At 41.6% G+C, this 12,938-nt stretch overlaps 1 protein-coding gene across 2 annotated transcripts; it reads left to right on the top strand.

The window, feature by feature from the left end:
• The first annotated feature begins 192 nt into the window (after positions 1-192).
• Positions 193-11,285, top strand: LOC137009827 (neuromedin-K receptor). 2 transcript variants are annotated; one of them, XR_010892962.1, is made up of 6 exons: positions 193-1,170; positions 3,889-4,077; positions 4,151-4,301; positions 4,904-5,100; positions 10,655-10,756; positions 10,995-11,131. XR_010892962.1 is itself a non-coding variant. In XM_067372370.1 (5 exons), the coding sequence occupies exons 1-5, from the start codon at positions 809-811 to the stop codon at positions 11,278-11,280; spliced, it is 1,185 nt and encodes a 394-aa protein (XP_067228471.1). In that variant the 5' UTR covers positions 583-808; the 3' UTR covers positions 11,281-11,285. The 2 variants fall into 2 exon arrangements, 1 of the variants encoding a protein (XP_067228471.1); XM_067372370.1 differs by lacking the exon at positions 10,655-10,756 and having other exon boundaries at positions 583-1,170; positions 10,995-11,285.
• The last annotated feature ends 1,653 nt before the right edge of the window (positions 11,286-12,938 follow it).

Here is a 12,938-nt window from a genome sequence, read left to right as displayed (position 1 = left end):
TTTGTCACTCTGAGCTCCCATTTTTATATATCAATCACTCTGGCTAGTGGTTTTTCAAAGTTGCCATATAAAAAATTGCCATTTACTGTAGATATTTTTAATATTATCTGATAATTTGGCGGCAGGTTTATTAGGCTGCTGTCACTTTAAGAGCTGATGCACAGATCTATTATAATGTTACACATGCATTTTCTTTCTCAACTGTTTGTTCACTTCAAACATGTTTACACGAATACTCGCCAAGACCGGCATTTTGACATTATTTTGTGTGTATTTGAATGTTTAAGAGCAATAAGCAGTGAAAAAGAACTTAGTATTTTTATATATTAATCTAAATAAAGCTTTGTGCAGTAAAGAGAGAAAAGTGAAGCAGTTGTTTAGTGGTTCTAGATTTTTGCACAGAAGATAAAATATTTAAGTTTCTCACCGTCTCAGAGATTAATACATTTTTCCATTTTGACATTTTTTGCTGCTTGTATATTAATTCATTCCTGAATTAATGAAACCCCAAATAAAAAAAAAATGAAAAACCTTGACTTTGAATGCTGAAAGAAAATATTAAACACCAAACGCATGAAAGTAGAATAAAGAAACGAGAATCATGTAATAAAGACACTGTAAATGTAATTAGACTGATTTCTTCTGTGGTTTCACGAACTCTCCGCCCCTGTGGAGGCTGTTCTCAAACACACACACACACACACACACACACACACACACACACACACACACACACACACACAGCTCATCTAGTGTACAGACAGGCAGACACACATATACAGACAGACAGGTGTCTTCTGAGCGAATCATGTCCTCATCAAGAAACTCCTCAAACTTCACCCATACTAACAGGTTCGCGCAGCCTCCGTGGCGCGTCGCGCTCTGGGCGCTCGCGTACGCGCTGGTTATGCTGGTGGCCGTGACGGGAAACCTGGTCGTCATCTGGATCATCGTTGCGCACAAGAGGATGAGAACCGTCACCAACTACTTTCTGCTCAACCTCGCGGTGTCTGACGTGTGCGTGGCCGCGCTCAACACGCTGGTGAACTTCGTGTACGGCGCGCACGGGGACTGGTACTTCAGCAGCGCGTACTGCCGCTTCCACAACTTCTACCCGGTGGCCGCGGTGTTCGCCAGCATCTACTCCATGAGCGCCATCGCCTTAGACAGGTGACACACACACACACACACACACACACACACAAAACGTATAAATCGGCCAAAACATGTTTGTATTTAAATCTAGTGTTTTGCACAGGTTTCTTTGATGGATGAGTTTTGTGGTTGGGCTTGGGTTATGCCATAGAAAACATCATTAACCTGTGTAAGTCTATGCAATGTCCTAACTTATATAGTGAAACAAACCATTTAAAGGGGTCATGAACTGCGTTGTTTTATTGTATAATGTTTCCTGGGGTGCACTTATAATGTTAGTTAGTATGCTTTTTACATCCAAAATTGTCATAATTTAGAAATGAAAGGCATTTTTCCTTCCCTGATTTTACCCTCTGATTAGAGCATTCTGTTGTAAGGGGCGTGTCTCTGTGAGATTCAGTGTAAACGCCCACTGCTGTGATTGGCTGACATATTTGCAATATGAATAACTATTACTCTCTCAAAAACTTTTAGCATGTTTTACAATTACAGCTCTCAAGGTTAACTAATCGTGAAAAGTGTTGATTATTTAGATCTATGGCATTATATTGAGATCGTGGCATGAAAGGTTGCAGTGATGAACATTGTAGTCGATCACAGACATGTTGTTGAGCTCATGAAAGCAGTGAAATCGTCATTGAAACTCAATTTCTGCACACTAACCAATGCTTTCATCATAACCAACAGTGCAAACACAATATAACTAAGAGATTTGTTGAATAAAACGGGAGTTTTGGTGCGAGTCCAGAACTCAGTCACTGATAAACTCTGTTTGATTGACAGCTCCAGCGATTGTAAAGGGAGCGCTCTTTGATCACTTTCTATATATAATTTAATCACGGTTTAAATAACAGATTATTTTCATCCTACTAAGAGAATCAAGGTGAAGTTGAGCGTTTAGGTTTGATTTACTGACACACAGACAAAGATCATGTGACTGTACATGAATCATTAATATCAGATCAGGCATCAGAATGAACACAGTTACTGACATGTTATTGCATTACTGTCGAGTCCATATCATAAAAGTCTGATAATGCCAAAATGCGACTGATTTACCAAAGAATCCACAGTGAAATGAACTTTAATATACTAATAAATAAAGCTCAACTGAGACATTCACATTAATGAAAATAAATAATCATATTCCTGCATTAGGATCCTTTGAAAGGTAATGTTATTTTAGTCCTGTATCGCTCTTCTCTCCTCCTCATCTCACTGACACACCAGTGGGCGGGGCTAACGCTGCAATGATGAAGTAGGCGTTGATTTCTTCTGTGGAGGCGGAGTTTCACCTATCTATAGACATTCTAGTCGATCGCTGGATTTGGTTTCAATAAAAGCTTTTATTGGACTAACAAGGAAGTTTTCCGTTCTGAATCTTACAGGATATTCTTATAGTACGATGACTTCTTATAAATCAAAAGCTCAAGGAAAAGTTGACTTCTCAATTCGTGACTCCTTTAAAGCTCATTCCAGTATGGCAGAATTATACTCCTACTGGTTTTGTACAATAAGTGCCGTTTTTCATGAAGTCTAACCCTAACTGCAATAACAATGGTGTATTATTTCCTAGCTGTTCATAAGTGAATTATATCACTGCTGTCATCAGATTCATATCCCATGAGCCTCTAGGTGCAGAAATCTTGTATGAAGATGAGTGGGTCACTATGAAGCTTGTTTCTGCCATGAAATAAACAATAAAAAAGGTAATTGCAACTTTTTACTTCAGAATTCTGAATTTATTTCTTGTAATTCCGAGTTTATATTTTGCGAGAAATAAAGTCAGAATTTTGAGATAAAAAGTTGCAATTGTGAGGTAAAAAATCAGATGCAATTCCCTATTATATTATATTATAACAGATGTTGTGTTTTGGCACAAATTGAATCCTATATAGTCCGACTGTTCCTCGTGTAAGTTTTAGCATGAGTTAACAGTCGCATCACGTCACATCTGCTCATCTGTATGAGCTTCCATTTGTGCCAATAAAGAGTCGACTGCTTTATAACACAGTCCATGTCGACAATCATTACCTACTTGTTCAGATGTTATGATGTGTAGGTTCTTTGTCTTGTCATTTATGGCTGGGTTTAATGTGTACGGATGTTGTTATACATTCTAACACACAAGAGTTTTATTGTCAAAATAACGGTCGTATGTGCCAGCTAAGTAAACTATACAAAATGAGGCCATTCATTTAGCTTATGTATCATAAACTGCTTTAAGCAACATAACAAATAAACAAGGGCCCAGTTTCACAGACAGGGCTTAAATTAAGCCAGGATTATACCTTAGTTTAATTAGGACATTTAAGTAGCTTTTATAAACGTGCCTTTAAAAAAACATTACTGGTGAGAATCTTGAGAGAAAACAGATATTTCAGTGTCAATATGTATCAAAAATCGATATTTTTGACAACACTACATTGCACTTATTTATTATTTCAGATTCCTCTTTAAAAGGCTTAAATTGAAAAATGTTTGTATTATAAAATTTAGCATGCTAGAGTGGCCTGTAGGAGTGACTGCGTTACACACCACTGCTGGTGTTAATGTCAAGCCCTGTTAACAAGTATGGAATGATTGTAGATCTGGACAAATGTAAAGTACAAAGCAGTCGACTCCTGTTTGATTACGATTAGTTGCACAAATCCTTGTGCAAGGAAATTGAACTTAATTGAAAAGTATGTACAGGTGAATGTTACACATCCAGGTCACTTCCTCTCCGATCAGGTACATGGCGATCATCCACCCGATGAAGCCCCGCCTCTCAGCGACGGTCACCAAAGCCGTGATTGCATGCGTGTGGATTCTGGCTGCATTTCTGGCCTTTCCACTCTGCTTTTACTCCGTAACGGAAGTGAGGCCGCACAGGACGCTCTGCTATGTGGCCTGGCCGCGGCGCAACGACGACGCCTTCATGTGAGAGATGTTCAATAAGTGTGTCAGACACTTATTCTCGCTGCCAGCTCTTTATACGTGTGTGTGTTGACAGATATCACGTGATCGTGGCGGTGCTGGTGTATCTCCTGCCTCTGGCGCTGATGGCCGTCACCTACACCAGGGTGGGACTCGTGCTGTGGGGCGGCGGATTCCCCGGACACTCCTCGGAAAACTTACAGGATCATCTGCAGGCCAAGAGAAAGGTGCTTGGCACACAGAAAGACACAGATGTCTTTAGTTTAATGCTGTTTAAACAGAGAGTGTTTGGTTTAGTCTCTCGTTTGGTATCACAGACGTCAGATGAGTTTTCGACAGTCTTGAGGAATAACCAGCTAAACTTTTACTACGGTTTTCTGTACTTTAGCTTTTACAGTAACAAGCTAAATTGTCCAACGAGTAACAGTGTAGCATGATGTGTTACATCAGTGTTTGTATGTCAATTATTGTGCACATGTGATAATCTGAACCATATGAGCGTTCGATAAATGAACTGGTTCCTGAAATCAGTACAGCAGTTCTTCACTACGTTTTTTTAAATAATGAATTAGTTATTTTTATTAATTATTTTTTTTATATTTGAACTTGAATGTAGTTAGACGTCTTGTGCTAGTAGACTGTAATGTAAATGGACTAGTGTTTCTAGGCTGTGGATTAACTGTTTTTTTATGTTGTAGCTGCAGCATCTCTTCTGCTCTAGATGTTTTTCTAAACAGTTTTTTGGGGAATGAACCTGCAGATGGCCACACAAGTGTGTGTAAGTGTTTTCTCAGGTTGATGACCAAGGTTGTTTTAATGTTGTGTGTAGGTTGTGAAGATGATGGTGATCGTGGTGGTAACATTTGCCATCTGTTGGCTCCCATATCATGTGTATTTCATCGCGACAAGCTTCAACTGGAAGCTGACAAAATTCCAGTCGATCCAGCAGGTTTATCTGTCGATCCTGTGGCTCTCCATGAGCTCCTCCATGTACAACCCCATCATCTACTGCTGCCTCAACAGCAGGTATCTGCCAAATACATGCAGCTCTTCAACACATGCACACATTTAACAATGTATTTTAGATCAATCAGGTTCCCCGGTTCACTGATGGGCGATTACATGAGACATGATGAATTTCAGTAAGCTGTACTGTATCTTTCAACATTCCTTCTGATGTTCAGTCATTATTTGGTCAGTCACATATTTGGTGCTGTAACTAGTAGTAAAGAGGAAGAGATGATCGGGTCACGAGCCGCTACAATGATCTGTCACCGCACATTAAAGAGACACATTTATTGACTGAATGTTCTGCTATAGCTGACATAACTTGAAAGCTTGTTTGAAGTGTTTGCTGGATCAAATCTAAAATATAAAACTCGAATGCCAGGTTTTTTTCCTCCACAAATGGCACAATGTGACTAATGAGTCTGTCACATTTGCTCACACAAAATATTCAAGAACATACAAAGCACATCTGGTAACAGTTGCAATAATAATAACATGGCAGAAATATGAGCAGAGGTTCGTATCTCACTACCTTGAACTGTTGAAGACAATTTGCCAGCTAAAAAAAAAATGTTATATAAAGTTCAGGTTTGCTAACGCCATGCTATCTAATGATATCTCCCAACGGTAGCATGTACAGAGTGAAAAGCAACGGTCCTAGTACTGAGCCTTGTGGTACTCCATATTGAACTTGTGATCGATATGACCTCTCTTCGTTTACTACTACAAACTGATAACAGTCAGATAAGTATGATTTGAACCATGCCAATGCAATTCCACTAATGCCAACATAATTTTCCAGTCTATTAAAAATAATGTTGTGGTTGAAAGTATCAAATGCAGCACTAGGATCCAGTAACACTAACAGAGAGATACAACCACGATCGGATGATAAGAGCAAATCATTAGTAACTCTGATGAGAGCAGTTTCAGTACTATGGTACGGTCTAAATCCTGACTGGAAATCCTCACAGATACCATTTCTTTCTAAAAAGGAATGTAGTTGTAAGGATACTGCCTTCTTCCAGTATTTTTGACAGAAAAGGGAGATTCAAGATTGGTCTGTGATTAACTAGTTCTCTAGGATCAAGTTGGTGGTTTTTTATTTGGTTTTCTCTCTAATAGTATCAATCTTGCAAGTAAAGAAGTTCATAAAGTCATTACTGCTGTGGTGTCTAAAGTCGAGGCTCTATTTCTCCTTAATTTAGCCACTGTATCAAATAAATACCTAGGGTTGTGTTTGTTCTCTTCTATGAAAGTCGAAAAATAAGCAGATCTAGCAGTTTTTAAGGCCTTTCTGTATGCAATAATGCTTTTTTCCATGAAATGTGAAAAACCTCTAGTTTTGGTTTCTTGCTGTGCTCCATTTTTCTAGCTGCTCTCCTAAGGGCCTGAGTGTGCTCGTTGTACCACGGTGTTGGACTATTCTTCTAAATATTTTTTAAGCGCAAAGGAGCAACTTTTTATTTAATGTGCTGGAAAAGACAGTCAACAGTTTCTGTTGCAACATCAAGTTCTTCTAAGCTTTCTGGTATGCTGAGGAGATGAAACTGATCAGAAAGGTTATTTATAAAGTAATCTTTAGTGGTAGAATCTGATAGCTCTACCATATTTGTAACAGGGAGTTGGTTTTGCAGATGTGGCTAAATGGAATATACACAAGACTAAATAATGATCTGAGATGTCATCACTCTGCTGCAGAATTATTATTATTAATATTGATTCCATGTGACAATATTAGACCTAAAGTATGATTATGAAAATGAGTAGGTCCTGACAGGTGTTGTCTAACTCCAATAGAGTTTAGAATGTCTTTAAATGCCAATCCCAATGCATCCTTTTCATTATCTACATGGATAATAAAATGACCATCAATTAGGACTTTATCTGAAGCCAGTACTAACTCCGATAGAATATCAGCAAATTCTTTGATAAAGTCTGTATGGTGCCCTGTATATAGTAGCAAGTACAAATGTCAAACAGGAATTATCATTTACACTAGATAGTGTTACATAAAGCACCAAACTAGACTTCTGAGTAATACTGGAAATATTACTATAAATTACAGCAACACCTCCTCCTTTGGAATGCTTCCTGCTTAGCTACTGTCCGGATGCTCTTGCTTACTGCTCCATGCTTTGCTCTATTGATTTTATATTTTATGTTTTATTTTATGTATAATTTTAACTTTAGCAAATCAGTACCGTGCTCAAACGACAAAGCTTGGCACCAATGCTAAAACTAAAAACTTTTGTGACTGGAAGATTACTACAAAAAAAGGGTAATTCTTATCCAACCAGCCTCCCACTGACAGCAGCCATCAGCTTACATTCTGGAGAAGAGAAAACACAGCTGCCTACAGTAAAGATAAGAAAGAAAATGCCTCTTTTTGTTCAAAAATCTACCTGCTGCACAAACTACCACAGACTTCTACAAAGGATTGCAATTCTTGAAACAAAGTTATTTGAGGGAATACCAAGACAGGTGGAACACAAAGTAGAGCTTCGTCATGGATGTGCTCAGCATACAGCTGGTGAGTCCCATGAATCTAGTGCTCCTCAACATCCCATACTGAGTGTAGAGAAACAAGCTGTAACTGATCAACACTCTAATCAATGGCACAAACAGGGAGTGAGATCCAAAGGCACTTGACACATCAGATTGTCACATAATGCCGCAGTAGCATCCTCTACCCCAAACACTGGTTTCCTACCACCGCCTATACATCTGGAGAATGGATTTGAAGTATTAATGAAAGTAGGTGAGGAATCCTCAAACGTGATCGGACACAGATCAAATCAGCCAGCAGCTAACACTGATGCTAACTGCCGCTCAATGTCGAGCACTCAGCTCAGAGCGCAGCCGAGCCCAGGACTCTGATAGTGCGTGACTCCATAATCAGAAACATTAGCAGCAGGACTACAACTAGCAACAGTTTCTGATGTAAACAGGGAACTTCATAGCATCCTGATGAAAAATAAGACTGCAAATCAACTTATCATTCATGTGGGGAATAATGTTTTTGGAAAGAGCAGTCAGAACTCCTTAAAAGGGATTTCAGTGAACTTTCTGAAATGCTTAGAAGACTAAAAGTTCAGTCGTTCATCAGTGGACCACTCCCAGCAAGAGGAGCACGGTTTTCACGGTTGTTTGGGCTTAACACATGACTGCAAAAAACCTGCAACAAAGTGACTGAACTTCAATCTTTTCTGCAGTCAGAGACAAATGTTCACACATGATGGCCTCCACCCAAACAAACTGGGCTCAAGAGTGCTAAAGGAAAAAAAAAATCTACTTCTCCCTCCATCAACCTTCAGCAGTGTGTGCAAATCCACTCAACCTGAATGACACAAACACACCTGGACAGAGTACAACTGACCACAGGACTTCACTTCAGCACCTGAATGGACATGCGGCTGACACATCCCACAAGGTCAATGATAACACCACGCAGCCACAACAACCACTGCTCACGGACACAATCCTGACTGAGCCCGGCCCACAGAGCTCACCGAGAGACAGTGACGTATTAGAACTGCTCCAAGATTCAGCACCCAAGGACGACTTTCTGGAAAACAGCCAGGGAAGCCAGGACAACATACTATGGCCTCCGGTAACACCAGAGCAACAGCCCCTCTCACCGGACACGTTATTCCTCTCTCCATCGTCACTTCTAGTCAATGACTTAATAACCACAAACAACCTGGAATTTATGTTTCTAAATGAAATGTGGCTAGTACAGCTGCAGTGCAACAGTCCTCCATGAAACATACTTTTATGAGTGTCTGCAGAGCTGTTAGGAGAGGTGGAGGTGTAGCTGCTCTATTTAAAGATGTCTATCAATAAAAGCAAGTGTCATTTGGTCACTTGTCTTTCGAATATCTGGGTATTGTTAAAAGGTGCTCCTCGCATTTTACTTATCATTATTTACAGGCCTCCAAAATATTCTCCAGCCTTTGCTGAGGACTTTACAGAACTGTTATCAACAATTACCTCAGAGCTTGACTGTTTTGCCATTGCTGGAGATTTTAACATTCACATAGATAATGCAGAAAACAATATGGCAAAAGAAATCAAAACTGTTTTAAATACCTTTGTACATGGACCCACACACAATCGTGGATACACTAGACACGCTAGACAGACCTTCTTCTCAAATATTATAAACAGCAACTTAAACAACACCCGCCCTCTTTTTGCTACTGTAGAGCAGTGTTTCCCAACCCTGTTCCTGGAGGCACACTAACAGTGCACATTTTCCAAATCTTCCTAATCAAACACACCTGATTCAACTCATCAGTTAGTTAGTAGAAACTTCAAGACCAGAAATATATGGTTCAGATAAGGGAAACATTCAAAATGTGTACTGTTGGTGTGCCTCCAGGAACAGGGTTGGGAAACACTGCTGTAGAGAGATTAACAAACCCTCCAAGTCAGATTCCCAGTGAAATGCTCTCATACAGCAAATGCTGTGAGTTTGCATCCTCCTTCTCTGAGAAAATCAATAATATCAGAAAGGCGATCAGCACATCCTTGAGTTGCACTGGGTCAGACAGATCAGAACACAACCTCAGAAAGTAGTTACTATGTACCTTAAGACATCAACCTCTGCCCTTGACACACTTCCCACATCTTTTTTCTAAAGTGTGTTTAACTGTTTAGAAGCAGATCTCCTAGAAATGGTAAACGCCTCACTTCACTCTGGGACTTTTCCAAACTCCCTGAAAACTACAGTTGTTAAGCCCCTCCTGACAAAGTGCTAGATAACACCATATTGACAACACGATCACATGAAAATGCGTATAAATAGTACAAGTGTGTAATCTCGTAGAATATATACGCCAAAATGAGTTTTGGCGTGCTTGTGGTACGCAGTTTTTCGCGTGTATATGATACGCTCTTGGGTAGGATGGAGGTGGGGGTTTTGTACATATAATACGCCATAAAGTGCGTATCATATGCACGCGAAAAACTGCGTACCATAAGCACGCCAAAACTCATTTTGGCGTATATATTCTACGAGATTACACAGTTGTACCATTTATATACATTTTCGTGTGATCGGGCTCATATTGAGCAACTACAGACCAATTTCAAATCTTCATTTCATAGGCAAGATCAAAGTTGTTTTCAATCAGCTGAACAAATTCTTAAGCTCAAATGGACACCATTTCCAATCTGGTGTCCGACCGCATCACAGCACAGAGACAGCACTCATAAAAATAATAAATGATATTCGCCTAAACACCGATACAGGTAATTTATCAGTGCTGGTTCTACTCGACCTCAGTGCTGCGTTTGACACTGTCGATCACAACATTTTTCTTGACAGGCTCGAAAACTGGGTTGGGCTTTCTGGGATGGTCCTCAACTGGTTCAGGTCATACTTAGAAGGGAGAGGTTATTATGTGAGTATCGGTGACCATAAGTCTGAGTGGACATCCATGATATGCGGAGTCCCTCAAGGTTCAATACTTGCACCCCTCCTGTTCAACCTATATATGCTGCCACTGAGCCAAATAATGAGAAAAAAATTTGCAGAAGGTGTCGTAATAACTCCTCCGTATTGAAGGGTAGGAGGTCACCAGGAAGCTGGGAGTTGCTACTAATGTGTCTCTCGAACCGAAGCTCTCTGACTCTGCCATTCAGATGGGGGCGCCCCGAATTTATTCAGGTAGTCAGACATAATATTTTTTATTTCTAATGCGTATGTTTTTAGCGCTGTGTAAAGCACTTTGAATTTCCTTTGTATATAAAATGTGCTATATAAATAAACTTGCCTTGCCCTTGCCCAAGGCTCATGCTTCAGATGAGGCTCATTTATACAGAGTCTCCAACTTGTTAAACAATGGTGGTAATTCCAACATGACGCGAACGCAGGTTTTACCCGCATGGTTTTGTTTCTGCCACAGGTTCCGCGCTGGCTTCAAGCGGGTGTTTCGATGGTGTCCCTTCATTCATATGTCAGACTCTGATGAGATGGAACTCCAGACCACCCGATTCCAGCCAAACCGCCAGAGCAGCCTGTACACGGTCTCACGTGTGGAGTCTGATGGCAACGCCAACCCCGCCAGACGCAAGAGCTCCAGCACCAGCCATCGCAGCACCAGCCAATCGCGACCCTCCACCCGGCTGTCACTCAATGGTGGTCTCCATGGAAACCCTACGAATGCCACCGGGAATGAACTCAGCTTATAGTAGCTCGCAAACACTAAGCTGCAGAAACGACAGGAAATTCACCTTCAGGAGCTGCTGAATGCCAGCCTCAGTCCACCAGCTTCCCTTTGACCAGCTATTTGTTCTCTTTCAGTTCCAACACATTTAAAATAACTCACCACACATATGAAAACGAACACTTCTGAGGACACACACCAGTCTGCTGATGAAGATTTATCATCAGGTTACACCGTGTCCTAACCAGACACAACAGGATAAGATTCCAGTGAAGTTTGTCTGCCCACACCAGACGCGACGAGACGCAACCAAATCAATCGTAAATCACAGCCAATCAGAAGAGCGTGTGGGCGGAGTCTCTCTGCAAGTGTTCTGCACTCGCAACCAAATCGATCCGAAATCACAGCCAATCAGAAGAGCGTGTGGGCGGAGTCTCTCTGCAAGTGTTCTGCACTCGCAACCAAATCGATCCGAAATCACAGCCAATCAGAAGAGCGTGTGGGCGGAGTCTCTCTGCAAGTGTTCTGCACTCGCAACCAAATCGATCCGAAATCACAGCCAATCAGAAGAGCGTGTGGGCGGAGTCTCTCTGCAAGTGTACTGCACTCGCAACCAAATCGATCCGAAATCACAGCCAATCAGAAGAGCGGTGGGCGGAGTCTCTCTGCAAGTGTACTGCACTCACAACCAAATCGATCCGAAATCACAGCCAATCAGAAGAGCGGTGGGCGGAGTCTCTCTGCAAGTGTTCTGCACTCACAACCAAATCGATCCGAAATCACAGCCAATCAGAAGAGCGTGTGGGCGGAGTCTCTCTGCAAGTGTACTGCACTCACAACCAAATCGATCCGAAATCACAGCCAATCAGAAGAGCGTGTGGGCGGAGTCTCTCTGCAAGTGTTCTGCACTCACAACCAAATCGATCCGAAATCACAGCCAATCAGAAGAGCGTGTGGGCGGAGTCTCTCTGCAAGTGTACTGCACTCACAACCAAATCGATCCGAAATCACAGCCAATCAGAAGAGCGTGTGGGCGGAGTCTCTCTGCAAGTGTACTGCACTCACAACCAAATCGATCCGAAATCACAGCCAATCAGAAGAGCGTGTGGGCGGAGTCTCTCTGCAAGTGTACTGCACTCACAACCAAATCGATCCGAAATCACAGCCAATCAGAAGAGCGGTGGGCGGAGTCTCTCTGCAAGTGTACTGCACTCACAACCAAATCGATCCGAAATCACAGCCAATCAGAAGAGCGTGTGGGCGGAGTCTCTCTGCAAGTGTACTGCACTCACAACCAAATCGATCCGAAATCACAGCCAATCAGAAGAGCGTGTGGGCGGAGTCTTTCTGCAAGTGTTCTGCACTCGCAACCAAATCGATCCGAAATCACAGCCAATCAGAAGAGCGTGTGGGCGGAGTCTCTCTGCAGGCATACTGCACTCACAACCAAATCGATCCGAAATCACAGCCAATCAGAAGAGCGTGTGGGCGGAGTCTCTCTGCAAGTGTTCTGCACTCGCAACCAAATCGATCCGAAATCACAGCCAATCAGAAGATCGTATGGGCGGAGCCTCTCTGCAGGCATACTGCACTCGCAACCAAATCGATTCGAAATCACAGCCAATCAGAAGAGCGTGTGGGCGGAGTCTCTCTGCAAGTGTTCTGCACTCACAACCAAATCAA

This window comes from Chanodichthys erythropterus, chromosome 20, assembly GCF_024489055.1.
Source record: "Chanodichthys erythropterus isolate Z2021 chromosome 20, ASM2448905v1, whole genome shotgun sequence".
Lineage (NCBI taxonomy): Eukaryota > Metazoa > Chordata > Actinopteri > Cypriniformes > Xenocyprididae > Chanodichthys > Chanodichthys erythropterus.
The sequence above is the reverse complement of the archived record's forward strand: the minus strand, read 5'-3'. Positions and strand labels throughout refer to the sequence as shown.